Source organism: Melanostigma gelatinosum (genome assembly GCF_949748355.1).
Source record: "Melanostigma gelatinosum genome assembly, chromosome: 10".
NCBI classification, from domain to species: domain Eukaryota; kingdom Metazoa; phylum Chordata; class Actinopteri; order Perciformes; family Zoarcidae; genus Melanostigma; species Melanostigma gelatinosum.
In genome coordinates, this window is record NC_136643.1 from 16,831,945 (window position 1) to 16,857,968 (window position 26,024).

General features: G+C 40.1%; 2 protein-coding genes across 6 annotated transcripts; both read right to left on the bottom strand.

The window, feature by feature from the left end:
- Nucleotides 1-1,744: 1,744 nt before the first annotated feature.
- tbr1b (T-box brain transcription factor 1b) lies at nucleotides 1,745-5,409 on the bottom strand (the record flags this gene model as incomplete). The annotated part of the gene is made up of 6 exons (XM_079276518.1): nucleotides 1,745-2,588; nucleotides 3,259-3,320; nucleotides 3,578-3,736; nucleotides 4,034-4,155; nucleotides 4,338-4,492; nucleotides 4,718-5,409. The coding sequence occupies 6 exons, from the start codon at nucleotides 5,407-5,409 to the stop codon at nucleotides 1,745-1,747; spliced, it is 2,034 nt and encodes a 677-aa protein (XP_079132644.1).
- A 15,747-nt stretch (nucleotides 5,410-21,156) lies between these two features.
- tank (TRAF family member-associated NFKB activator) lies at nucleotides 21,157-26,024 on the bottom strand. 5 transcript variants are annotated; one of them, XM_079276543.1, is made up of 9 exons: nucleotides 25,892-26,024; nucleotides 25,608-25,664; nucleotides 24,866-25,007; nucleotides 24,495-24,603; nucleotides 24,256-24,326; nucleotides 23,471-23,523; nucleotides 23,252-23,370; nucleotides 22,230-22,609; nucleotides 21,157-21,558 (listed from the first exon to the last, which is right to left on the bottom strand). In XM_079276543.1, the coding sequence occupies exons 2-9, from the start codon at nucleotides 25,619-25,621 to the stop codon at nucleotides 21,388-21,390; spliced, it is 1,059 nt and encodes a 352-aa protein (XP_079132669.1). In that variant the 5' UTR covers nucleotides 25,622-25,664; nucleotides 25,892-26,024; the 3' UTR covers nucleotides 21,157-21,387. The 5 variants fall into 5 exon arrangements, with proteins under 5 accessions (XP_079132669.1, XP_079132670.1, XP_079132668.1 ...); XM_079276544.1 differs by having other exon boundaries at nucleotides 25,546-25,664; XM_079276542.1 differs by having other exon boundaries at nucleotides 25,761-25,988.

Here is a 26,024-nt window from a genome sequence, read left to right on the forward strand (position 1 = left end):
TGATTAGAGGACCTGCATTCAGTTATCGCCATCTACTGTTTATCCCTGGGAAAGCCCATCGCTGACTGTCAATGAGCACACACACACACACACACACACACACGCACACACACACACACACCCACACACACACACACACACACACACACATTCACACACACTTTAAGACTTTAAATGCTACACACCTGCTGTGCACTTCCCTTTCACACCAAAAGTCCAATTAAGTGCAGATTGGGTTTATTATCCGTCTTCCCGTTTTAATTATATTTCTTAACTTCATTAATTTGATCGCAGTGTTTCACCTATTTTTTTATGACGCCTTTAAAAAGTAATGATAAAAGCATCTGTTCAGTAAGGATTGAATCATTCAATCAGCAGTAATCAACCAATCAATCTGAAGTCTAAATAATAGTAAAAAACATATTTTATATTTGATTTTATCCTTACCCCAGCTGTCTTGTCCTGGTCCTTACACATTTTCACACACGCACAAGACTTCCTTTTGATGTGTCACTTCCTTTGGCTGTCGAGGACTTGTTAACTTCACAACTTTTTTGTTGTTGTTGCTTTCACCCTCTTAGTTTGGCAAACAAAGTCATTCCAACCAAATGTTGTTGCAAAAATTGACTCAGAAAAATATCAGGTAGTGGTATACTTTTCGTAATAATTAATGGAAAATATGAAAATGACACATGCATGACAGTGCAGCGCATTCACATTATTAGTGGCCCCTGTTATTTATGTGCTCTCTTTAATTGAGATTGTTATGGCTGTGCTGTTTTTGACACGTGGAAGTCTCATTACCGAAAACGGATCTTTGAATCCGCAATCTTTTTCTGGACCAATCACACACAAGAGGCAACAAATGTCATCGTCAAAGTAGGATTATTGTAATATATATATATGTTTTTCTTTTTACATGCAAATCATTTGAATAGGGGCATGATATTATTTTAAAAAAAGAAACAACTGAATTGCTTGTCCTGATGATAACTTAATTTATTATGTTTCAATCACATTACAGCAGATACAGAGATTTTCACAACATCATAGCATACAGGCCATGAAAAATAACCGACTGGAAGAAAAAAACAACATTTAACCACATATATCATGAATGTAGTGATCGTCATAAACTTCTGGTAGCCTACAGCATCGATAAAGTACAAAATACATTTTTTTTTTTACTGACAGGGATTAATATGTCAGCATATGCTACACAAGAACATTAAATGTACACGATTATCGATATTTTTGTTTACTAGGCTACTCAACAGAAGAGTTTTTTAAAACACTATTTCGTCGGATTTAATCTATTCTGTGTACATTCAATCACTATCACCAAATGCTCAATATTATGTACATTATTTTCACAATTACAGTGTTTTTCTGGAAACAAGGCGCCCAAGCAATGGAAGAATTTACACTTTGGCCATTAACTGTGGAGGTGTCAGTTCTTCTTTTTTTTTTATTGATTAACAGATAGATGGAAGGATGGATAGATAGATAGATAGATAGATAGATAGATAGATAGATAGATAGATAGATAGATAGATAGATAGATAGATCGATCGATCGATCGATAGATAGATAGATAGATAGATAGATAGATAGATAGATAGATAGATAGATAGATAGATAGATAGATAGATAGATAGATAGATAGATAGATAGATAGATAGATAGATAGATAGATAGATAGATAGATAGATAGATAGATAGATAGATTCAGTGTTCTATTGTTTTAACTGTGAGGATAGAAACTGTAATAACCAATGTCCTTTGTACAGTTTTTCTCACACTCTCTCGGTGCCAGCAGCTCAGATTTCAACGGGGACACTGTCTCTGAAACTGGCGTGGCAGAAGGTGAGATTCTTCTCCTTTTGGCCTGTTCAAAGATACCAGAATCGCTCGAATCAATTGACTTAATGGAGGACGGCGTCTCTATCCAGCTCGACTCGGATGTCATGTCTTTGGGTTTGGTCTCGTCCGAGCCGCCGAGCGGCGACCTCTCCGTCGTGATGGAGTCTCCCTCCTCGACCAGGTAGTTAGTGCCCGCTCTGCCACCGATAGAGTTAGCGGGCCAGCAGGAAAAGACCGAGCTGGATTTGCTGTTTACACCACAGTACTGCGGCGGTGTGCGTCCTCCCCAGCCGGACGGGTCTGCGTAATAGCCAAGAGGCCGGCTGGAGCAGCCTGCAGTCGGCAGGGGAAGAGCCTTCACTCCGGCCGCTGCGTAGGACAGCAAGGTGGCCGCGTTACCGGCGAAATCAGCGGCGTCGTATGCCGAGGCAGCAAAGTCCAGTCGGTTGTTGGCAGGGGTGACAAACCATCGCTGCGGGGGGGTGGCAACAGTGGACTCGTCGGTTTGCTGCGGGGACAGCAAGCTGTTGCCGAGTGGGACGCTGCGCTCCATGCCAGGACCAGTCCCCACGCCAGGGTGAAAGCGAGATTTGGCATAAGTGCTGACAAATTGGTCCTGCAGGAAAGAGCTAGGCATGGCATATCTCGCACCCGGCACGATCTGTGAACGCGGAGAGTCACCCGGTGATGGAGTTAGGCGGTCGATGTCGCAGCCTGTGTAGACACTGAAAAGATGGAGAGAAAAACAGAGGAACAATTCAGTGACTCAAATGTGCTGGTTCTCTAGAAATCAAAGAAATGTACAATTAGATTATCATACGTGGGGAAATCTGCCATTCTAGAGACAATGTTATGATTTTAAACCACTTATGCCTTCAAACCTAATCGTTACGCAAGTGGAGTGTTTCCAAATAGACATGCTGCTTTATGCCAATGCAACGTTGCGTCGTCACAAATATGTCCCTTTGTTCAGTTTCTTTACTTCTGAATTTTACGGGTCAATATTCGCTTGTTATTTTCAGCAAAACAAGAAGAACTGACATGAACGAGAAATGTACGTCATCAATGATTAACCGAACAATTCTAACGAATTTTTGGATACTGTAAATTGTTTTCAAGACTTCACATGAAATGTTGTCTGTTCAATTGAAAATGCATTGCTTCAGCTGTTGAAATGTTTCTTCTTTATTTTTTATTTATTTCATTCATTTTTAAAATCTTATAAGCCCCTCTAATTTGGACATCAACTGAAAACAATAATCAGCAGAATTATAGTGCATTTAAGTGTTTTAATATGATGACAATCCTAACCCCCACATGTCATTAAACACAGAGGTTAACGCAATTACAATCGAATAAAAGTCAAAACATCCTAAGAATAAAATAAAAACGTACGTGTCATAGTTGTCCCGAAATCCTTTGGCAAACGGATTGTGATCGATTTTGAGTTGTGTAATCTGTGGAAAAAGAATATATCGATTAGAAAAACAGCGTGTTTGGAAACAAGCGGACTGCGTCAAATTCAGGAATAATATAATTTTTTTTCATTTTCTTGATTGTATTATAATCCATGTGGTTCTAATTTGTTACAGCATAAATAAGTACAATAACTTGAATCATTTTTCTTTTTTTAAACAATATTTAATTTGTTAAAATGAATAAGGGTTGCTTGGGAGTAATTTGCAGTGTTGTGTGAATTAAGAAGTGGTCGTACATCGGTATTCTGGTAAGCCGTGACGGCGATGAATTGCGTTTCTGTGAAGGTGAAAGTCTGGACTCGTCCTGGTTGGCTGGTGTCCTCCGTCCCATCCTCGTTTACTTCCACCACATGGAGCCTGGGCTGGTACTTGTGGAGAGACTGGAGAACCACCATCTGGAGATTCAAGACGCACATCAGAAACTCGGCTTCAAACTTTGAATAGATGGTTAAAACAGAACGCTTAACTGTTTTAACTCGATTATATATTTTTTTAATGATTATTGTAACAACGTGTCACATGTTGTTGCGCTAGAAAGATGATACCAGTAAGGCAGTAAACCCCTCCAGATGAAAAATAATAATAAGGCTAAATGCAACAAACAAAAATCATTGCATTTTTCCATCTGCTGTTAATCCAAAATAATCCAAAATCGATTTGTAATTAAAGCATTGGGTATGATGATGCATTACCTGTCCTGTGTTGTTTGATGCACCTTTGTTGTTTGTAAGCTTTAGCTTCCCAAATGATATTTCCTGGCGCATCCAGTGCGCTCCGGTATTTGGTGAGTCTGGGTGCATATAAACCCTATTTCCTAAAAAGAATACGCAGAAATACAAAGAATTAAAACACGAACTATATTTATATAATATCATATAAAATAAATTCGTTTGCCTGGATTTTAAATTCTAAACATACTGTGGTCAAAATATATAAAAATAAAGTTATACTGTGGAATTCATAATGTTAATTGCAATACATGTCGGGACAAATTACCTGTTACATTTGTGTCTGCTTTTCCACATGGCACCCACTTGCCTCCTTGAAATCGCCAGTGATTTGGATCAGCAAGTATTACATCCACAAATATATTGTAGTGAGCAGTTGGGTCAAGGCCAGAAATGTTGAAGCTTAAAAATGGGAACATTCGTCTGTGGGAAATAAAGGAAGACAGATTAATAAACCGCCTCTCATAACAAAAACAAAAGCACAAAAATGAGGCGAGATTTCGACCTTTTTGGCATTGAATCCGTTCGTCTTTTTATGTGTAGGGAAATAGTGATTCGATGTTAATACGCATCACTTTTAAACTAAAAGCTTCTCAATGATAGCTCAGAAATTCTGCAGGTCGGGCAAGCCCGTATACGTGCACTTACCGTCCTTGCTTTGTGATGATCATCTCCGTTTGGTGCCTGTGAAACTTCAGCCACAGGGCCCTGTTGCACAGATACACCTGCGCTTTCCCGGGAACCAGTCCTGCCTGCGCCGTGGAGAACTGGTAAAAAGCCCCTCCTTGGTAAGTGTGTCCATACTGTTGCGCGTAAGGGTAGCCCGCTGTCGGGTAGCCTTGAGGAGAAGTGTTGGTCAGAAGGCTGTTGTAAGCTCCGTTAGTTATGACCGGATGATGGGCCATATAACGGCTGGGACTTCCAATAGAAAAAGCCGGGTGCGCTGGTCCATGCTGGGTCGGGTAAGGGAACATGGCACTGGGAGCTGCTGAGACTGACTGCGGCTGGGTAGATGGAGAAAAGATGCACCTTTCTCCTGCCGATCCATCGAAATTATGACGGATGTCAGAGACTCCGTGAAGACCAGGAGAGAGTTTGCCCCTCTGGACGTCCCCCGATGCGTCCTTGGAGTCAGGAAAATTGTCTGCCTCTGACTGATTCGTCATCTCCCTGGAGTTTTTTTTCAGAGGTGAACTTCTCTCCAGGTTGTCACTTGCAGATATAATAGGATGGTCCTGCAACGAAAGCTCTGATCCATCGGAGCTCGAAAAGCCACTGCCCACATTCATAAATTTCTTGGAGAGATCACTCGCTGGCGAGATGGAATTCTCGACCTGCATAGCTCAACGAGAAGCCACTATTTGCTCACTATCGCAAGCTTTTGCACGCGCCTTTCCTAATCTAACACTAAAACGCCTTGCTATGACTTGTGGCGAAGGCAGCAAATTAGCATCCTGCAATCAGGAAGGATTTTCTTTCCATCACTCTCCCCGCTTAGCTAATGAAACAAGCGTTGCCATTGGTTAACTCGAGGCTTTAATTTAATTAGACAGCTCTTAATTAGGACAATCTGAGAAGCGCTGTGAACAAAGTGATTGTTTTTTTAGTGTGACATGGGCCTATATTTTATTAAAATATTTGAATTCCGACATGTTTCTGTTGACGAATATGAGCAAGAAAAACAAAACAAAAAGATGAAAGTATAAGGGTTATAAAGATAGTCAGCTGCGTTATTTACCTATTTATCCGCGTTATTTACCTATTTATGCGCTGTGAGTGCCAAAGTATGTCTGCCGAAGAAGCCAAGATGTATTATTAACACGCCAAAAATGACAGTCCATGACAGGCAGTGCATCTGATGTCTTAAAATGTTTGTGGTATAGCGTGAAATCATGGCGTCCCACTGAAGATGTGTTTATGAGTCCCAGTGCTGATGCCTTAAAGTTATGAACCAGTGGACTGATAACATGGCTGCGGCGGAAAATACATCTCACAGAAAGTAAAGGAAAATCGCAGATATGCTGGAATAATTTTGATGTTGCTCGATTCAAATAAAAAGTTACTGTCGAGGCTCATTACCTCATATTAAGTCACAGATCATATTTGATGTCAGCCCAGGATGCAGATCTCTGAGAGAACTGCCCATCTGTTTGGTTGAAGTACATAGACAATAAAACTGAAAATATCACGTGAAACCACAAAAAAATCATTCTTGTTTCCTTCAGCCCAAAACCTGAACTCTCCACTGCAGTGTAATGCAACTTTGTCAGGAATATTTTGCTGATGTTGTCATGAGATAAAATGAAATATTAGAATGGCTACAGTCTCAGAGCAACTGTAACCGATATAAACACCTTCCTGCTTAACTTACTAACACTGTCATTTCTACGTTTTAACACAAACTGCGTTGGACGCACTGTTTATTCTATATGTTATATTGAAAGGCCTTTTTGAAAATTGCACTGGATTTATACATTTATGGTTCATTCGGTATTGTTAGGGTTTAAAACAGAAGGATGCGAGGCTTCAGCAGGCTGCAGGGAGATTTCTGCTTCAAGCTTCCTACTGCACACGCGCATCAGAAAAACGGAACTGGATCCGGTTTCAAAATGAAACAATATTTAATGTACTACACAAAGTTCACTTACAAACGGAATTAACTAGCAATAGTAATGTTCTCGAGAACAGAGACCACACGCACGCATCTCACTCACAGGTCTGAATTCAGGTACTGAATAACGAGAGCGGATGTGGTCTGAGGAATTCTCTCCAGAACAGTCTCTTATATGTCATAAAACGTGTGACTGATCCTCCATTGATCAGTGATTGACTCCATTCGAATTCTGTCCCCTCCCATTATCGATCCTTCAGCGAAACATCTTTGCTCCTTGCAAAACATCTGTCTTGACTCCACCTCTGGTCAGCTTGTCCTCCCCACTGACCACATCCTCCATTTGCTGCATGTCCCACTCAGAATCCCTGTCTGACCCTCAAACTATTCTCAGTGTTTTAATACCTTTAGTGACTATACTTTTATGGTTTAATACATTCAATTAGTTAATATACTGTAACACATAATATCTTCTAGCAAGAATATTGTAAACATATTGTGACTAACATATTATTATTGTGACACTTCTACTCATCACTAGGGGGGGTTATTTAATCGTACTTATAATGTGTTTAATACTGAAATTATCCACAGTATACAAATAAACAATAATGAAATTCAATGCATCCCTGATGAACTATAGATGCTAAATCAACACTGGACATTTTTTTATGGAGATGTGTTCCACTGCATAATTTGTGTGTTTGTGTGTGTGTGTGTGTGTGTGTGTGTGTGTGTGTGTGTGTGTGTGTGTGTGTGTGTGTGTGTGTGTGTGTGTGTGTGTGTGCTGTAGACATAAAATGAGAAACTCCTATCAATATAATGTACAACATCACTGACTACGACATCAAAAACTGATCATTTTGACTTTACTGATTAACTTTTGGTTTAGCTCTACTGCAGTGTCTTTAACCCACAACCAGACAAGGATGAGAGAAGACCAATCAAGGCCTGTATCACTGGTGCATCTACAAGTTTGTATCTCTAAGGAACTGAATCTCTGAAGCTAACTAGACGGGTCATTACAGTATATAGCTATATGGTCCAGCTATCTATTCCTGTGAAACATGCAAGCACAGGCTTGTCTGTGCCCACGCAAAAGAGGCCACTCTCTGCTCTCCTCATTACAGGATTATGGTTCACTTCCATCACTGATCTTTAATAAGCAAAATGGGCTTGCTTCTTTTCCCCTGAACAAACCAATTGTTGAATCACCCGTGCAGCAGCTACGTTTGTTTCCCCAGGTGCTCTGGTGCCTGTTTATCAGACCAAGTCCTTTCTTTCTATTGGCTCATCCAGCAAGTGGACATAACCAAAGAGGAGGGGGGGGGGGGGGGGGGGGGCGCTGATTTGGTTTGCCTGGCCAGCCTTGTCCCTCCGGGAGGTAGCACAGTGTAGATTAGGATCTCTTCCCCTTGCCTTGCTCAAACCCACCATTGACCAGATGAGCTAAATGCAATGGGTCTCTATGAAAAGTATTTATGCTCATTCTACTTTGTCATTGTCATACTTTTAGATTTAATTCTAATAAGTGCATATATGCATCTACAATGTGTCAATGCAGGCACAGTATGAAAAAATTAAACTCAATTGCAATGAACCTATTTGAAAGATCTCCTTTAGAATAATCCCTCAATAATCTGTGAAAATCCAAAAAACATATAATTATAAAAAATACTTTCCCCTCAAAAAACAGTTCTGGTTAACAATGTTCAGTTGAGCATAAAACAACATGCTTTTTCTTCAAGCCGCTGTATCACCATTTTTCATAGTTGTGCCAAAGGAAGCTGCTTGCCACCTGGGTGTAATCTAATCAATGTGAATGACAAGGAGAGAAAAAGCCTGAAAGTGAGCACCGGCTTAGGGACTTTACCTAATGCCCAGCACTGTCACTTCAATGATATGATCACAGCACACAAAATGACAACAAAATTATAGCCAGCGAGGATATGGGGACATCGTGTGCTCCTCCAGTCAGGTGAAATTGCTTTTTCCGACTATGAAATGGCTTGTCTCTTGTCGGATGGGTAAACATTTCCTTGTCAGGCCAGTAATAAGGGATGAGGCACACTGGGCTGAACTAAGAGGATAGAGCCAAGGTTATTTGGGATTCATGACAGGTAGTGTCTTATATTACAGCGGCACTAAAAATTTCATGGGAATGCATTTAAGATGGCCTTTAAGTTATTTATATGTTGTTTGCCAGACGTCACATTGCAATTTCCATCAATAAATCAAAGTGAAGTATTTCTTCTTTTCTTCAAGGGTCTTTGATTTTTTGTAAAAAAATAATTAAAAAAACAAGACAAAACCTGTATTTACCTTAAGTCTTTAATTAACTAGCATTGGTGGTGCTTTGTACTTTGTTGACTCCCCCCCCCTGTGGTTTCTTGCCATCAGTGATCTGCTCTGTCAGAGGGAATCAGGGTGCTTTCTGACAGAAAGACAGCTGGAGGCCTGTTAAGGGGCGGAGTGGACAGTTGTGGCTTTTAAACCCTTATTAGCCGTGCTCCCTGGACACACCATGACACACGTCTGGGCAGAAGTGCACTCCTACACCTGCTCATTATTGATGTCCAGACCCAACCGTGATTCTTTACCACAAACCTCACAGCAAATTACCCACAGGACAGGTGATTGTGATGTTCAGCGGAAATACAAGTGACATGGCTTGTGTGCCAATACCATACCTGAGCCATGCACTCTAGAGATTATACACGCAAAACAAATATTTATACATGTGCTTCTTTATCTAGAGCAGAGAACAATGTAGGAAAACAGAGATGATATCTCTATAATATATTATTATAATAATGTAATATATATGACTAAAAATCTCGCAATTTATCTCTCTTATGAACTATTTAATCTCCAATTGCTTTCTTATTATAGGTGAACAAAGTCACACTGTTAGTTTGCACTAACAGAAATGTTCTGTTCATTCACAGTTATTGTCTTATGATCTCACCACGATACCATTCAAATTGAAGTAATTGCATTGTTTTTGTATTGTGATCCAATATTTGTTGCAAGGTTATAAACTCAGTCCCATGTGAAAGATGATCAATGTGCCATAAAATATTCTCGTGCCACATTTATCTTTCTCCAGAATAAGGCAGAGGGTAAAGCAGATGTCATTATTAGTCATTTTTATCGTCCGTCTTTCGATTCCTGTCAGTTGTGGCAATTAACACATGGATAGTACGATTATATGGGAGAATGCATGAGCTATCCATGCTGCTAAATTGATCCCACCCCCCCACACACACACACTTAAAAAAATAGAATAAGGTTAATACAGATGACAGAATGTAAAAAATGAATGCATAATTATAAATGTGTGAATTTTGTCTCATACCAATTCTGGAGCAAAGTAGCACTTGTGAAATATTGTAATCCTCTGGGTAGTACACACCCTTAGAGAGTAATGCCTACAACTGCCGCGTGCTCTCTGGTGTGTATTATTTGGCTAAACAAACGGAGAGGATATAATGTCAGGAATCACAAAGTTAGTGGAAGGGCTAATACCGAAAACTTCTTTTATCACCTGCTACTGACCCGTTATCAACTGTTTGGTTTGTTGCTAGTCCCTTTACATTTTAAAGAGCCTGTGTGACCCGGGGAGTGCAGCTGGGGTTTGTGACCATTTTGTTATTTCTGCTGCCATGCACTGTCAGACGTCTGCAAGTGAAGAACATGGCCACTGTCCCCAGTAAACCCATGGCATAAAAAATTCAGACTAACTCTACTTTTTAAGCCATTTCTGATGAAAAGCACACAGAAATGAAACTGACTTATGCCAAATGAATATCATTGAATCGCTGTGATTGTAAGGCTGATGTTTGTAACTTTGAAATTATTTATAAAACATCAGTTCCATTTTAAGAGTAGCCGTGCCATGAAGTGTGCACTTACTCCTTTGAGGATCCTCTGAGGTTTCCCCGAGCACCATCAGCCTAAAGCCGAACAATAGAAAACAGAAGGCTCCAATCCAGTAACTGAAGCTTTGCCCCTTTTGATGCGAGCCTGCATTGCTCAGACAGGATGAAAACAAGTACTAATTATTAATGACTCAGAAGCCTGTTATATGATGAATCAACGGCAAAAATGTGGTACCTAAATATCTTTAATTATATCCGCGAAGGTGATTGACCTTCAACAAAAACACTTTTCAAAAAAACACAAATGCTGCACATATCCCTCAAAAGAACACACATTCTCAGTTTGAAGAGGAAATATTTTGGGGGAAGAATAGGAGCAAACAGGCGACTGTCGTGTTACAAGAATAATCTTCATTAAAATCACAGGCAACAACACCAGGCCAACACACAGCTCATTGGGAATGCAGTGTGAAAAGAGAGGCCCACAGATTATCACTCTACGTAACTCATGTTGAATTTATCCAGGAGCAATATTGTCAAGAGCCCCTACCATTCCAAAGAACTAGAGGCTGATAAAAAGCTGCTATGAGACTTACAGAAGTCCAGAAATAACACAGACTTCGAGTAAAATGTTCGCAAAATGGAGAGAACACACTGGAGAATGAACGCTTTGGAGACATCCTAGATATGTTTAGCACAGCTTCACAGCACTGTAATATAGCTGCTTTAGGATTGTTAATATTGCAAAAGATGACTTCTAAGTGTTCACACATCAACCAGACATGATACACCGCACTTAACCTTTGCTCTGATTTGGAACTATTCCACAAAAACCTGCACCTTCTCAACAGACTGAGCATCTTATAATCCTTAAATCCAGGCAATGTAAGCCAATACAACATAGTCCTATTCGGCTATAAGAAGTAACCTTAAACCAATTTCTATGGTGTGTTTTTTCCCCCTCCTCCTCTTCCTCCTCCTCCTCCTCCTCCCCATGGCTGAGTGAAATGGAATTGCCTCTCACATTCAAAGACAGCTCTAGGAAGGTGATAATAGAGCTACTCCCTGCTGTCTGCAGGCAGGAAATAGGAAAGTGGCATATGGGGCCAGGAACCAAATAGAGAGGAAATGTGACCAGGCAAGGGAAGGAACTAAAGGAAAGGTTAATGATCAGTTCTGAATTCTACAGGGAAGAGAACCATGTTCCAAGTTGAGAGGAAAAATAAATGTGACATGATTTATGTCTCCACCGCTCACATCTCGCTGTCACAAACAAACACGTGGAAAACAGTTTATTTTTCTTGACGAACTTTACCAACGGTAATAAATGTTGTGATCCATTTAGCTTTTTAGCTATAGAAATATATGCTCAATCCATACAGCTGCAGAAGTGTAACACGACATCTCATGTTTCAGGAATGGCATACAGAACATAATATATCACACTGTGCCACCATTTCACGCTGATTAAAAAGATGAGAAATACAGACAGTACCGTAAAATCAAGAAAGAATCCATCTCCACAGCCTCTCTAGTGTGTTCCAACAAGTGTGAACTGCTGGCTGGTGTCCTACATGGTGCCCTTACAGCAGCCCGACCATTTTCCAGCCCGCAGTATCTCCAAGAGCCACGTTTTAAATGACCAGGAAATGAAGCCGCTACACTGGGACTGAATTAGACGTTGGACACTGATTTGTGCATGAGGAAAGAAGAAGGAGAATAAAGGAGAAGATTAATCATAGGGCGACGAAAACGTTTGCTGCGGATGTCAGTGAAAACATGAAAATTAGTGCTGTGAGCGCAATGCAGTGGGTGTGTTATCATTAGGGGTGATGTGTGCTACATTAGCAGCGAGAGAATTTGCTTTCAAATTTTCACCCTGTTACCACACCTTGGTTAAAAGGCTTCGTGCCCTTTCACCACGAAGCTGGATTCCAAGCCTTTTACCGTCAGTTGTATCTGCAGTGAAGGAACTTAAGGCAATTTGCACTCGGCTTGAGCTTCTGATAACATTCAATGTCATTTTTAATTATCTGAAGGAGTGGGTGACATCAAGGAAATATGAAGACAATAACTGCCTGAAGCTGAGAATCAACATTCTAAAAATACACACAATCACGTGGAAATTTTAAACACATAAACGTCCAGATCAACGGAGATATAAATCTCGACATGTACAAAACACGGTCTGAACACTGGATTTAAATAGGTTGCCGGTACAGACTGTTGTAGCAACAGCTGGACATTAGAGACAAAGCAACATCACACAGGCCGGTTTTTTCCAGATCTGACAGCTAGATCATTTGAAGCTGACAAGATAACACTTAAATGCAAAGGTGACATGACAGTGTCTTCGGAGCCAGATGGATCGATACTCAGCTTGGCTCGTCGGGACCTGAGCAGTGGTTCTGCAGCCATGTTTTTTTTTTTACGCTGCCGTTCTGAAAATAGGCTAACACTGTCTGACACAATGTCTGGTGCGTTATCAATGAGCAGATTTCCGTTCTTATGTTGCAACTGAAATATTGATACATTCAATTTAACAAAACAGCCCATGAGTCCAGAGGAGACTCGGAACCTTTTAATCATTTTTACATGAGCCGGCAGCTCGCAGCTAATTTTCCTAACAGTGCTAACGGCACCAACACGAAGCAAGTATGCAAGGGACTTTACCATGTTTCTCCACTGGAAGGGCATCCTCATGTTTTATCATTATGCATTACAAATAGTTGTTTGCTGCCATATGAATACTCTGAATATCATATAGAGAAATGTTAAGTGACAGTTTGAGCTCTAGAAATGTTCTGCATGGTGCAATGTGAGTAGCAGCTGGTACAGCCATGAAATGATATCCATTCAAGACACCCAGGTGACTGAAGAGCTCTGTGCAAGAAGGTTTGATTAAATTCTCAACTACTCGGTGGCAATAATTACGAGACTGAAATGATCAATGACCTGTCAGCTTGTAGTCACCGTCAAAAGGCGCTCGAAGAAGCCCACTTTTCCAAAACGTTCCCCTCGTGAGACGGCCAAGAAGTCCCGTAGATCAGTTAGAAAAACTCGGCAAATTGCCTTGGTGACCATCCAGGCTGCACCGACTGGCACTATCTCTATTCCCCCCCCCCCCTCCCCTCTCGCATTTCAATCTATACACTTAAATAAAAAATCAAACTGTATCTTTCAAATATTCAACAGTCCCTTTTCCCTGGGAGAGGTAAGGAGTATTGTTGAATAATGCAGCCAGACAGGGATCTCCCAGAGCTGGTCTCTACAGGCATCACTGAGTAGGTCTGATCCCACTTGAGTAGCATCTATCATGGTGACATCATCATTCACACCAGGAGATACGATAAGACAGTAGTACACTACTCTACTACTTGAGCCAACTCTAAAACAGGCAGTGGTGTTACTCATTTAAACCAATCTACTGGCCATCTGTTGATGCTAAAATCATGGTCTGACTGCCATTTCTAAATCAAACACCATCAGTATGCCTTTATTGCCTTCGACTGAGCGCTACCATGTTTTCGAGAAGAAGAAAAAAGGTGGCCTGTGAGACACTCGCATATTCTCTTTTACCTTGTGTGATTGTGGTGGGTGTGTAAACGTAAAAAATAAAAAAACACAGGGACGAGCAGCTAAGGAAGAAGAAAACAACATCTACATGCAGCAGCAGCAGGTCTCTACCTCGCAGATTAGGGCACTGGGAGCACTTTGCAGGTTGTTGTCACAGATATGACAAGGGAGAATTGAGCTTGCTGTCCCCAGGTTACTAAAGGTGTGAACAGAATATGCAGCCAATTTGTTTTGTGCAGAATTAGAAGAGAAAGGAAAAAAAACATTGGTAGGAGCAGGAGCATGCTTTGGTTTATCTACCTGTCTCCCACTTGCGTTCCTGTTTACTATGTGTACTCATCCTGTATCAGTGCTTTAACTATCTTTGACTGATTCAAATCACTGTGCTTGGTAGTATACGTGAACACCGTATGTTTCCGGTTCAAATGGTTATTTTAACTGGGTCGCGAGTGACATCAAATCAACAACTAAACACACCAGACACAGCATCAAAAATAAAGCCATCCAATCCACAAAGCTCAATCGAATCACAAGGACAAAGAGAAAGTGTGAGCGCTGGCACTGGAATGACTGATCTTGGGGGAATTGGCAAGACCATCAGCAAGCAAGTGTATTACATATGGCGTGCCATTTTCACAGCTTCCACAAAGAGCGCACAGAAAGTGTTATATCTCACTATCTAAGACTAATAAACAACAACCCAGATATGCTGAATCTGTTTAACACCGGAACAAAGACTTGAGGTAAATGGAGCTTGTTGAAGGCTTTTCGGCTCAGCTCGAATAGAGTACAGCGAGATGATAAGACATACTGAGCTGAGCAAAGACGGTAAGTGAAGCTGGCCTCCCACTAATTCTATGAGGTGTCAGTCAGGAAACTGGTCTGCCAGGATGACTTTCAGCTCTAATCAAGCCAGATGGTTTCTTAACACTGAATAAATGAATTGATTTGTATGTCGCATCTCTTACAAGGGCTCATATCCGTCTACTCGTGACACAAAGGTGGTCAGCGTGCGGGCACGAGCGCTGTGATCTGCTGACCTCGAGGAGGGATATTGTGGAGCTCTTCAGTCCCACTGACATGAATATAACGAACATCTTTGCAGTGTTTGTATCTGTTATGTTGACAAAGTGTGAGGACGAGGTCTTTGTCGTCACAACCATGCACAGCTCACACCTCAAGTGTTAACTTCTTTCTGCGAAATTCACTACACTTTATTACTATCATTAGATGGATCACTGCACTTTCCCTATGGTGTGAACTGCTATCAATTATGCAGCCTTATTTCAATAATTGTATATTCTTATTAAAGTACCTGCTAATGAATTGCGAAAGTACTGTTATGGTGTGATTGTACTGGACAATAACCAGCTACTGTACACTTAAACGCTTTTTTCAATTAGATCTGGGCGCCGGTTTTTCAGTCATTAAGCACATTTGGTGTAAGGAAGTCCACCTTACACTTCGCCAAAGGTGTTTCTGCAGTCGCTGTTAGCCAGCAGCATCTCAGCCCGAATGCAAAGCTGCATGTAAGAGGACTCCGAAGACAACACACGAGTACCCACTGTGATTATCACTGGGGATTTTGATATTCACACCTGTACTAGGTGTTGTTTGGGAGTCTGATAAGCATGTGTGAAACCAGAGGGGTGACTAGAATGGGGAACCTTATTTGAGCTGGACAGATCTTTTAAGCTATATCTATTGAGGACAGCGCTGTTGTTTTGTATTTTCATGTCTAACAATAAGAAGGGACGAAGCCAAATAAGCACGGTGTATCTTAGATACCAGCCATGTGTCTAATTGAAGCTGCACATGGCCATATGGACATGTGCGAAAAATAGAATGTCCAATAACTACATAAGGATCCAAGCAGCACGTGGAAAAATAAAATATTTCCAGCGACATCATTGCCAGTCAGTGACTGCACAGCTCGTGAAGGGGGGATTTATCTTAAAGCCATTGCAAGCAGTGTATAAGGCGAAATAATTCTGAGCGTATGAGGAAATCACAGACCTTATCATTACAGGATCAGAGGCTGAAAAACAAAGTGCATGAGACTTGCTCCTCCTCTCTCCACAATGGTGATGTTCAGAGGCAGCCTGTTATTGGAGGTGTTAATTGGCAAATTCAGTACAAGTCAAGAGCATGTTCCCTGTCGTCCTCGCCCAGCAAGGCTAGGTCATTAAACCGAGAATGGATTCTTTCATGCTGCCTTAATCCCTGAATTGCAAGTTGCCATTCCGCAAACATCGTCAGGCTCCATCCCACCCCCATGTGTCAAGAGGAAAAAACAACCGACACTGATTTAACAGCGACAATGAGATAACAGGAGGATGACATCTTGAGAGCTAGACTTGCAGTCGTACAGTTATTTCAAATTGGCAGCCAAGTGTCTTCAAAAAGTTCAGAAGTTTACACATGTCCAACACCCCCATCCTCCACAAGTAAACATGTAAAAGAAGTCTTTGCTGTGTGAAGATGAACAACTTGATTTTCAGAACAATGTCATCATCAGACTCCACTGATCAGCGCTTGTGTGTTCTGTGTATTGAAAGAGCCTCCCGTCCGCCTCAAGTGTGAGCCTCCTTTGGGGTTCTGGGTGCGATCTCACCACTGCCTCTGTCATCACTTGCGGTGACTGCCAAATCTCTGCTCCAGAAATCAGGGCTCTCAGACCAGCACTGAAACAGAGAGGGGAGGCTGTTTTGAGACTTTGCACAGGCAGCGATGGCTTCAACACATTTAATCGAAGACAAAGCCAGCTCCACCACTGCTGCACAGAGAGCACGAGGAGCCCAACGCATGGCAAGACAACTGTGAGGTGATACTCTGAGCTCGCAACGCCATGAGAGTTGGCAGTCTCGCATGCCAACGGTGACCAGTGCACAGGCAGTTGAATATGCTTCCCTCCAAAGTTGTTAATTATCATCATGACATTGATGTGAAGAGGGCATTCTAGTCAGGTGACCTTAATCCACTTGCTATCTCTCTGTTTTGTTTTATGATTTGATTAAACCCTTTAACAATCTCCTCTTTTTTCCCCCACTGGTGTTACATCTTTTGGCAATGGCACAATCTGATAACCCTTGTTTAAATATTTAGACGGGTAATGAAAATGACAACAATGACTTTGTGGAATGGTGCATATGTCTATTGTCTACGATAATCCATTTAGTGGCCAATTAAGATCTTCATTCATAGAGTCAAATTATTTTAGTCTAAATATTATACATACATACGTAGACAGGTGTGATGACTTTAGGAATACCAGAATTATAGAAGGTAATTGTAAAGGAAGAATTACTGTATAATACAGTATATTAAATAAAGTAGATAAACTGTCAATCGGTGTAAAACAGGAAGAAAGAATAAACACTGGTGAAAGCTACTTTTAACAATACAACAAGACAGATAAATGATTGTAGCCATGTTACATTTCAGTAGATTTATACTTTAAAAAAATGACTACTTAAAAATAGAACATTTGATAGGCCTGCTTTACAGCTGTGTGTACAACCATTATGGGAACAAAGCTTCATCGGAAGCATCAGAAATGAATAGTAGTTGTTTTCCAGCATAAGTCAAAAGGCCTGTCAAGCAGTTTGGTAGTGATAACGGGTTCCAATGTTAGATTTTTGGGGCTACTCTTTTCTGCAAGTGGATTATGAATTGCACTTTTAATGTAATTGGGCTTTCTGTTTATCAACACTCGACATTGCAAACTTTGCCATTTGATAAGTATCATTTTTCGGACTGTGGTTAATAAAAAGTGTTACTATTTCACAGCCTGAGTGTAGTTTTTCATTGCCGAAATGCACAGATGCATCATCCATCTTTAAGCAGCCCTGCTTGCAGCCCTACATGAGTCTTTAACCCAGTCTGAACCCAGCTGATTACAACTAACAATGCTGGCGACACCCTCAGAGATGTGCTGCATGCAGGCAAAATAGCTTTGTTATATGCATATTGTATCTCATGAAATAATCTGATCTGATTTGTATTTTTTGAACCAATCACTGTTCCAAATTGCATGCTTTTTCTTTTTACTTTTAGTACAGCTGCCCTTACAAAGAACGTCTTGTGGCATACAGTATGCATTTCATTTGGGACATTCTACTTGGTCATGCAATTGCAGCTTGAACTTTGACCCTTTTGCACATATATCTGATGCGCATTGAGACTTACTAAATCTCTTTCTGGCACACTAAATAGTATGGTATAGTGGTAGTATGGGTATTCGAACGCAGAGTACGTCTTTCTAAAATATATTAACTAAAAATGTAACACCTGATTCCTGTTTATATAGCCTGTTCATGTTATTTTTATTGTCATTGTTCATTATCATAATTCTAAATGTATCTCTACAATCTGAAAATTTAAACTTTTAATGACATTACTGTATGCATATTATTTATTACACTATGGTGACCTATTACTCCACTCAATCCACTTGAAAAACACTCCAGTGGCAGTACCTCGTCTTTCAAGTACACGCTGATAACGCAGGCCACAGAGATCAGTCTCTGCAAAGGATAACTTACAAGCTCAAGTGATTGCCAACAACTACACGTGTGCTGTTTGGACCCTCTCGTATCTGCTTTAAAATGACTGCGGTCCCCTGAAACCCGTGACTTCCCTGTCTCCCCGAACTCTCTGCAGTATCGACTGGTGGTGCAGAAGCACTGCTGATTAGCATGCAGTAATGATGGTGAGCTGGGCTCCATTGTTCTAACACCTCCCCTCTCCTCCGCACCAATCTGTCACCATTCAGTGGGCTAGAGCTGCCTCAAATGCTTCTCTCCACAAATGAGATGGATAATTAGTTGCCCCTCACGAATGCTGCACTCTTCTCACTCCTGATTGCTTTCACCTTCTTGCTCCTGGCAATTTTGACACCTTGTAATCAGCCTGCTACTTCTCCGTCTCAATCCATATCCTTCTCCTTTTTTTTTGTCCTCTTTCATTTTTTGTACCAGCTCTTAAATCTATGTCAATCCTACTGCCGCTGGTAGCAAATATCCCAAGGAGAAATATGGCCCAAACATCTCATATTCTACTCGAAATGACAGTAATAATAATGCCTTAGAGCTTAAATAGACTGTACACAAGTGTGTAAATATACAGTGTACGGAAATACACACACACGCACACTCACACACACCCTAGCTGTCAGTACGAGTTTCCTCTTCCAAATAACAACGAATGACAACATAATTATGAGCAAGCAGCTGTTCATGATCCCAGAGAGAAAAGCATGCAGGCTGCACAATGTTCGACTCTTCGCAGATTAACCAGATAGGATCATTAGGGATATGTATTTGCCAAAAAAAAAAAGGAGAATAAACGTGTTGTATTTTAGCAGCGCTCCTTTATCTTAGTCTAATGACTCACTAGTTTGGAATAGTTTGTAGCATTACTACATCACTGCATCCTTATGAAACACAGTGAAATGGGCAGTGCAAAATCAGTTACGGTTGATGCAATCAGTCTATTAAGCAGTATTTTATTTTGGAAAGGGATATATGGTCATAATATAGTTATTAAAAAGGTTGTTTGCAGTCTTCACACCAGCTCATCTACCCAGCACAAGTGTTACCAGCCCATAGCTGAAGGGCTGCAAGGTCCTCTCTGCACAGCGCAGTGTTCCAACACACAGTGTGCCCGTTTGTTTGTCAGTCTGAATGGTGAAAACCACTGCAATTGTTTGCAAATGTGTGAATAAATACTGCATAAGTCAAAAGCTGATGCTGCCGTTTAGAAAAGTCAAACATTAGGTTGTGTACATACTGTAAAATATGTCAGTGATTGAAATACCATCTGTTCCATTCCAAAATTACAATTACCTGCATTTCACTGTTCAGTCTCTTTAACAATTTGTAAGAACTGCCATATTTTTCCATAACCATTAACTAATTGATGAATCAATATGAGCATATAATGACATTTGAAGCTGGTACACCTGGAATGTCTCATTTAAATACTTTGCGGAGCATTAATGGAGAAAAAAAACGTCAAATAACACCCTTCAAAATAAATGTGCCTCTCAATACACAATACATAATATTGTCTTCGGTAAAACCATAACTACACAAATAGCAAGGTAATTGGGAATCTGATTTAACAATGAGCTTGTGCCTAATGGTATGTGTTGCCATCTGTGTCGACACTTAATGAGTACATGGCATAATAGCTTTGAAAATAATTTGTAAGTTGGTACTATTCCCAACTCTGCACCAAGAATAACATACAGCTGTTTCAAATAATCCTGGTTGAAGTACACAACATGGAAGAACCAATGGAATATAGTGCTCGTGAAAATGGTGCTAATCAACATGTAAATCGCAAACGTTTGAGTGGTTTGATGAATATTGTTGGCAACTATAATACGTGACACGTTGTTGTTCTGAGGTATAAAATCTTGCTGTGAATGTAAAATGTTTTATTTAGTCTAAAAAGTCCGATTTAAAAATGATTTATTGGAAATTTACAAAGCAAAACATGTTTCTTTTAAAATATAATTGTAATATTATTAATAAAAATGTTTTAAAATAATGTATAAAGATGTTGCGGGGTGAAAGTTAATGAATACACATCTTGTCCACCTTATATCTTTATGTATTGATGCACTTTAGAGTACCCAACCTGTTTTATGTTTCAATGTTGAAAATGATAAAGAAAAATGTAAAGATTAAATGTTTGCTTTATTTGCTCATATATATATATATATATATACACACATATACATATATATATATACATATACATATACATATACATATATATACACATATATATACACATATACATATATATACACATATATATATATATATACACATATACATACACATATATATATATATATATACACATATACATACACATATATATATATATATATATATATATATATATATATATATATATATATATATATATATATATATGTGTATATATATATATATACACATACATACATACATATATATACATACGTACACATACCATGTTATGCATTGTCGTCACTTGTACTAGAGTTAAATCTCAGCGTGATATTAGAAAAATATAATGGGCATAAAGTGTACCATTCAATTCTTCAATATTAAATAAATGGATTCAAGTCTTATTGCAGTGTCATTTCAAATCCAGTACAGCGCATGTTCTTCGTGGCAGGCAGGATTAGACCATGAATACAGTAAGTATTGGAGTAGTTGTGGCCCAGGACCCGTCAGTCTCTGCCTTCACTGTCAATTGTCGGCTTCATTTTTAGGAGAGAAATGCGAGTAGAGGTGGCCGTTCATTCGGTCCTGAGGAACCACAGCGTGGCAGAAAGCACATTTATCAGGACTGCTGCGCTGAGGCGTCGCCAGCTCTGTCCCCACGTCAGCTGCATCACACAGCTCAGGGCTCCAGAGAGGCTGCAGAGCAGGATGAACCAAAGAAAACAATATATTATTCATAGTCTTAACAACCCTTACACTCACTCTATTAAAGCATGCCGGACCGCTTGGACTTCAAGCTGCAGTATTTGTTGCTTTAAGGAACACAAGAACATGTCAACACAATAGTCTGAACAAATACCCCACAACAATAAACGCAAAAAGCTATTCTCAAGTGTTTAATTATCTTGCTATTTATGTGTTCAACCACACCTTCACACGAGCCTCGCCTATTATAAATGCCCGTGTTGATGTCATCTAAGGAAAGAATCCTGCTATGAAAAACTGTTAAACCAACTTTAAGATCTTACTCCATGTCATTCACAATTTTTTTATTAGACATTTATACACATCAGCAAATATAAATCCCACTTAACCACCTTTCTTGTTTCATTAGATTCAGACACTGTAATGTGCTTCCATCTGGCTCACACTTTCCAGCAAAGATGCCAAATATAACCGGAGCATCCATGCTTAAGTAAAAAAAAGAATCAGCACACATTACACAGTAATACGTTTCAAATTAAGCCAAGGGGATTTTTTCTTTTTTTTTATGGACTTCACACGGTTTCACTCCTCCGTTAGCGAAGACCAATCAGAGACTGATCATTTGCTACTAGTTTTCTCAGACTTTCTCCTGTGATTCTCACCTGCTGGGGTCCCCGCACGCTCTTCTGGGAGAGCGAAGATGATGTTGAGTGGGTGAGGGACGGAGGGTAGACAAAAGCCATGGGCAGTTCCACGGACTCCTCTTCTGTCAATGTGGAGGGGACCGTACCGAGAGGCCGCTTGGTGGGCACGTGTCTCTCTGGAGCACTGTTCAGAAAGTCATATTCACTGTCCGCAGAGGGCGGGAATTTGACACTGAGTTTGGTGAGAGAGTCTTCTAAGTCCCTGTCCTCGGGGCTGGCGCCACGAGACGCCAGGGACATGGGCGGGATATCCACTGCTGACCCGAGCGCTGAGCAAAAGGGTCTCTCTGCCTCTGCTGCACGGTCTGTGCACTGGATGGGCATGGAGAACCACTGATCTGTCAGACGGCAGACAAACATGAGATTTTACACAGTTTTTCGGTCTTGGTCACCATGTTGACGTATTCTGGCGCTGGCTTTAAAGACAATTGGGCATTTGACATTGACATTTGAAGTTGCATATATTGAGAAATATATATGTACACATAAAAACACACACATAAACATACATATATATATATATATATATATATATATATATATATATGTAACTATATATGCAACTGTATAAATACAAAGAGAGAGAAAATAAATATTTCCATTACACTTTATATTTATTGTTGTATAAATTATTATTATCCATTATTAATTATACAGCTAGTATCCAGAGCCAACGTTATGCATTTGTCAGTGGAATTATTAAACGTATTTTTCGACCACTTCCTTAAACAGCGGTGGCCAGCTATGGATCACAAGAACAACAAGGCATTCAAGCACAGTCCTCGTTTTAAGGTGTCGCTACCTAATTAACTCAAAGAACAATTCAAAAGCAAGTTAAGTCATAAGTTGATATGACATATACAAACCTGTTTCAATTAAAGCACATTTTCTTTTAAGTAATTGAAGAAAGAAAACAAGTGGATTTAGGTCCAGGCCTTGAAGACGCGGCGGCGTTAATATTTGGTAAATATTAATATTACCGTTTGATGCATCGTTTCCTCCATGGAACCTTTTTAGGTGATCTTTTTGTCTTCTGGTAAGAGAGCGAATCTGCCGGAATTTCCCTTGAATTGCTTCAAACGCAGTCAGCATGTCCTGACTGACAAACAAATGAATAAAGAGTGAGACAAAAAAAAATCCATTCTTTAACTGTAATGTCCATGATTTTTAGAGATATAAAAAAGGTCTTAGAGACATACTAGTCAACGCTGCTGTTGACTGGCATATTAGAAGCAACAGTGCCCGTATTCTCCTGTAAAAAGACACATATACACATTTATAACGATCATCAGCAACAATTATCCAAGGGCATATTGTTCATGTGTCTGCAATTTGATTTACACATCACAAATTGACATTTATTAGTGGAAAATATTTTCTGTCCCATTAAATAATGAACAATAAAGCTCAAGCTGCTGAACTGTGCAAGCGACATTATCCTCTAGCACCATCTGGTGAAGTAAACGTGGATACACCTTGTGTGGAGGGAAATAAAGGGTGGACGCTATTACAGCAGCAATGTCATCTTAGTTTCCTGGATCGCTTGAACCTTTGGAAGACAAGCGAATGGAAACACGAACCAGGAGCGAATTTCTCAACAATGGTTAAAAACTGAAAAAAGAAGAAAAAAAAATTGCAGACCGACTAATTTAAAGGATGATGCTGAGACCTTACAGTCACTAAAGCAGTGCTCAAACGTTATCAGACAGTATGAATCACATATGGATCAACCGTATTCTGAGACTTATAGTTACTGCTATATTGATATGTGTTCCCTAAACATCTGTGTTGACACAAGTGCAACAACATCCAGCAGAAGTACAATCAACGTGCGATTGTCAGTGAGAGGAAGCTGTAGGTATATGCCCATGTGTATTCTCAAATGTGACAATAAAGAAAAACCAGTTCTGCAGGCATCGTATTGCAGGTTTCCCATCGTGTAGACATAAAAAAAAAAGAGCACAGTGCAGCACAGCGAACATACCAGGTACTGTATTTTCTTATAAGCGCTGGCCCCATCAAGGAGATGGTTGCAAGGCTCACATTTCATCTCTCCTAAGAAACCAAAAGTTAGGATTAACACTTTGACCAGGAGGCAATGAGGAAACAAGTTCAGTAAAATGTATTACAATCCAATATCAATGCCCAGAAAGCAATGCAATAAAAGTGTAAATCATCTTGTCGGCATAAAAACAGAGAGATCATCCGGCACGTCTCACTGACCTTTTGGTTGCCTTGTTGCTGATAACTTAGCTTCAAGTTTTGAAATCAACTGCTGTTGGTCATCTATCTGCTTTTGAAGTTTTTGAGTGTATCGCTCATAATAGTCACTCTGTAAAAATGAGGTTTCTGTTATTTTTAGCACCAATATCCGCAATCTGATCTATGCAACGCGTCTGCGTCACATTTTCATATACGTATAGACATGACAGTCATGTTTTCAAAACTGATTTCTTGCTGTCAGACTGTCAACAAAAATAAAATGAGTAAACACACTTAGCAAGCTCCTCTGTGACATTTTATTTTTACTATATCGGTGAAGTTTGGCGCATTTCCCTCAAACTTTGAGAAAGTTTTTCTCCACATGTCGTTACCATGTGTTGCAGCTCTTTTTTAGCATTGTCCTTTTCGATGGAGACCTGTCGATAAGCTTCAAAAGCTTTATTGAGCTGGTCTCCGATGTTCCTTTCCATGCCGTGTGCTCCACAATCATCCCTGACACAGCAGACATTAGCCCTGGAAGTGAGATCACGATGTTAGTTTTTTAAAACCATAAAATAAAGACGGCACTTTTTTTTGGGACTCGTGAAAAAAAAAAAGCATGGAGTTCGTGAGCCTTTTCGCTTGTGACATAATGTTTCTACACACCGTCAACTTGTCTTCACACACTTTAAAAATAATAATACAAATAACTCAACAACTCCTTTTAAGTGATGTTCAATGATTTGATCGATTTATGTAAGACACTGATGCAATAACAAAACATACTTCTTAATCTCTGTCTATTATTAACCAAAGATTGTTGACTTTATTGATTTTAAGTGCAAAAGCAAAATTGCATTGAACAACGCCTTGTTCTAGTTCTGTACGAAATGAGCTTTGACGAGCAACTGAGTCATTGAAAACAAATGACAAAAAAATAAATGAAGTTACTCAATGCATTTGCAATTTGTTGCACAATTTAAGACCACTGACCTAAATAAGATACATGTGTGCCTGTTCTTGTCCAGTGTCAGCACAGACTTTCAAACAACATTTACAGCAGCATACTTACTTTTGTAACGGTTAACATATTGAGATGATGCAAAACAAGAAAGAGGCTGATGTCAGTCTCACCCAGAGCTGCTCATCAATTACTGATCAATCTTCAACACACTGTCGCACCAACAGCTCCTGCATGAAACCACAGTAAATACACTGCATCAAAGCTGAACTACCGAGGCACAGCAGGGAAGCACTTTAAAGTGTCATTCAAAACCTAATCCTCACAGTTCCGTATTCCTTCAACCGCATTAGACCGGTTGGCCAGAGCTCATTCAACCGGTGGCGGATAAAAGCGACCGAGCAACGACTTCCACAGACCGGTTGTCCTCGTTGCCAGTGAGTGAGTGTCCTCTTACCTTCATTCGCGTAACTGTTAAAGTCGAACTTATGGGGTTTGACACCAATCGCAGCGTCGTCTCGCCAAATCTTCCGATGCAAAGTTACGAAGCGCCGGAGAGGATATGGCAGTGTATGTTTTACATAGCCTTG

Coding starts and splice junctions, on each gene's coding strand:
- tank (XM_079276543.1), bottom strand. Junction 24,327..24,494: donor AGCAACAAGGCAACCAAAAG/GTCAGTGAGACG, acceptor TTGGTTTCTTAG/GAGAGATGAAATGTGAGCCT. Junction 23,524..24,255: donor ATAAGAAAATACAGTACCTG/GTATGTTCGCTG, acceptor GTCTTTTTACAG/GAGAATACGGGCACTGTTGC.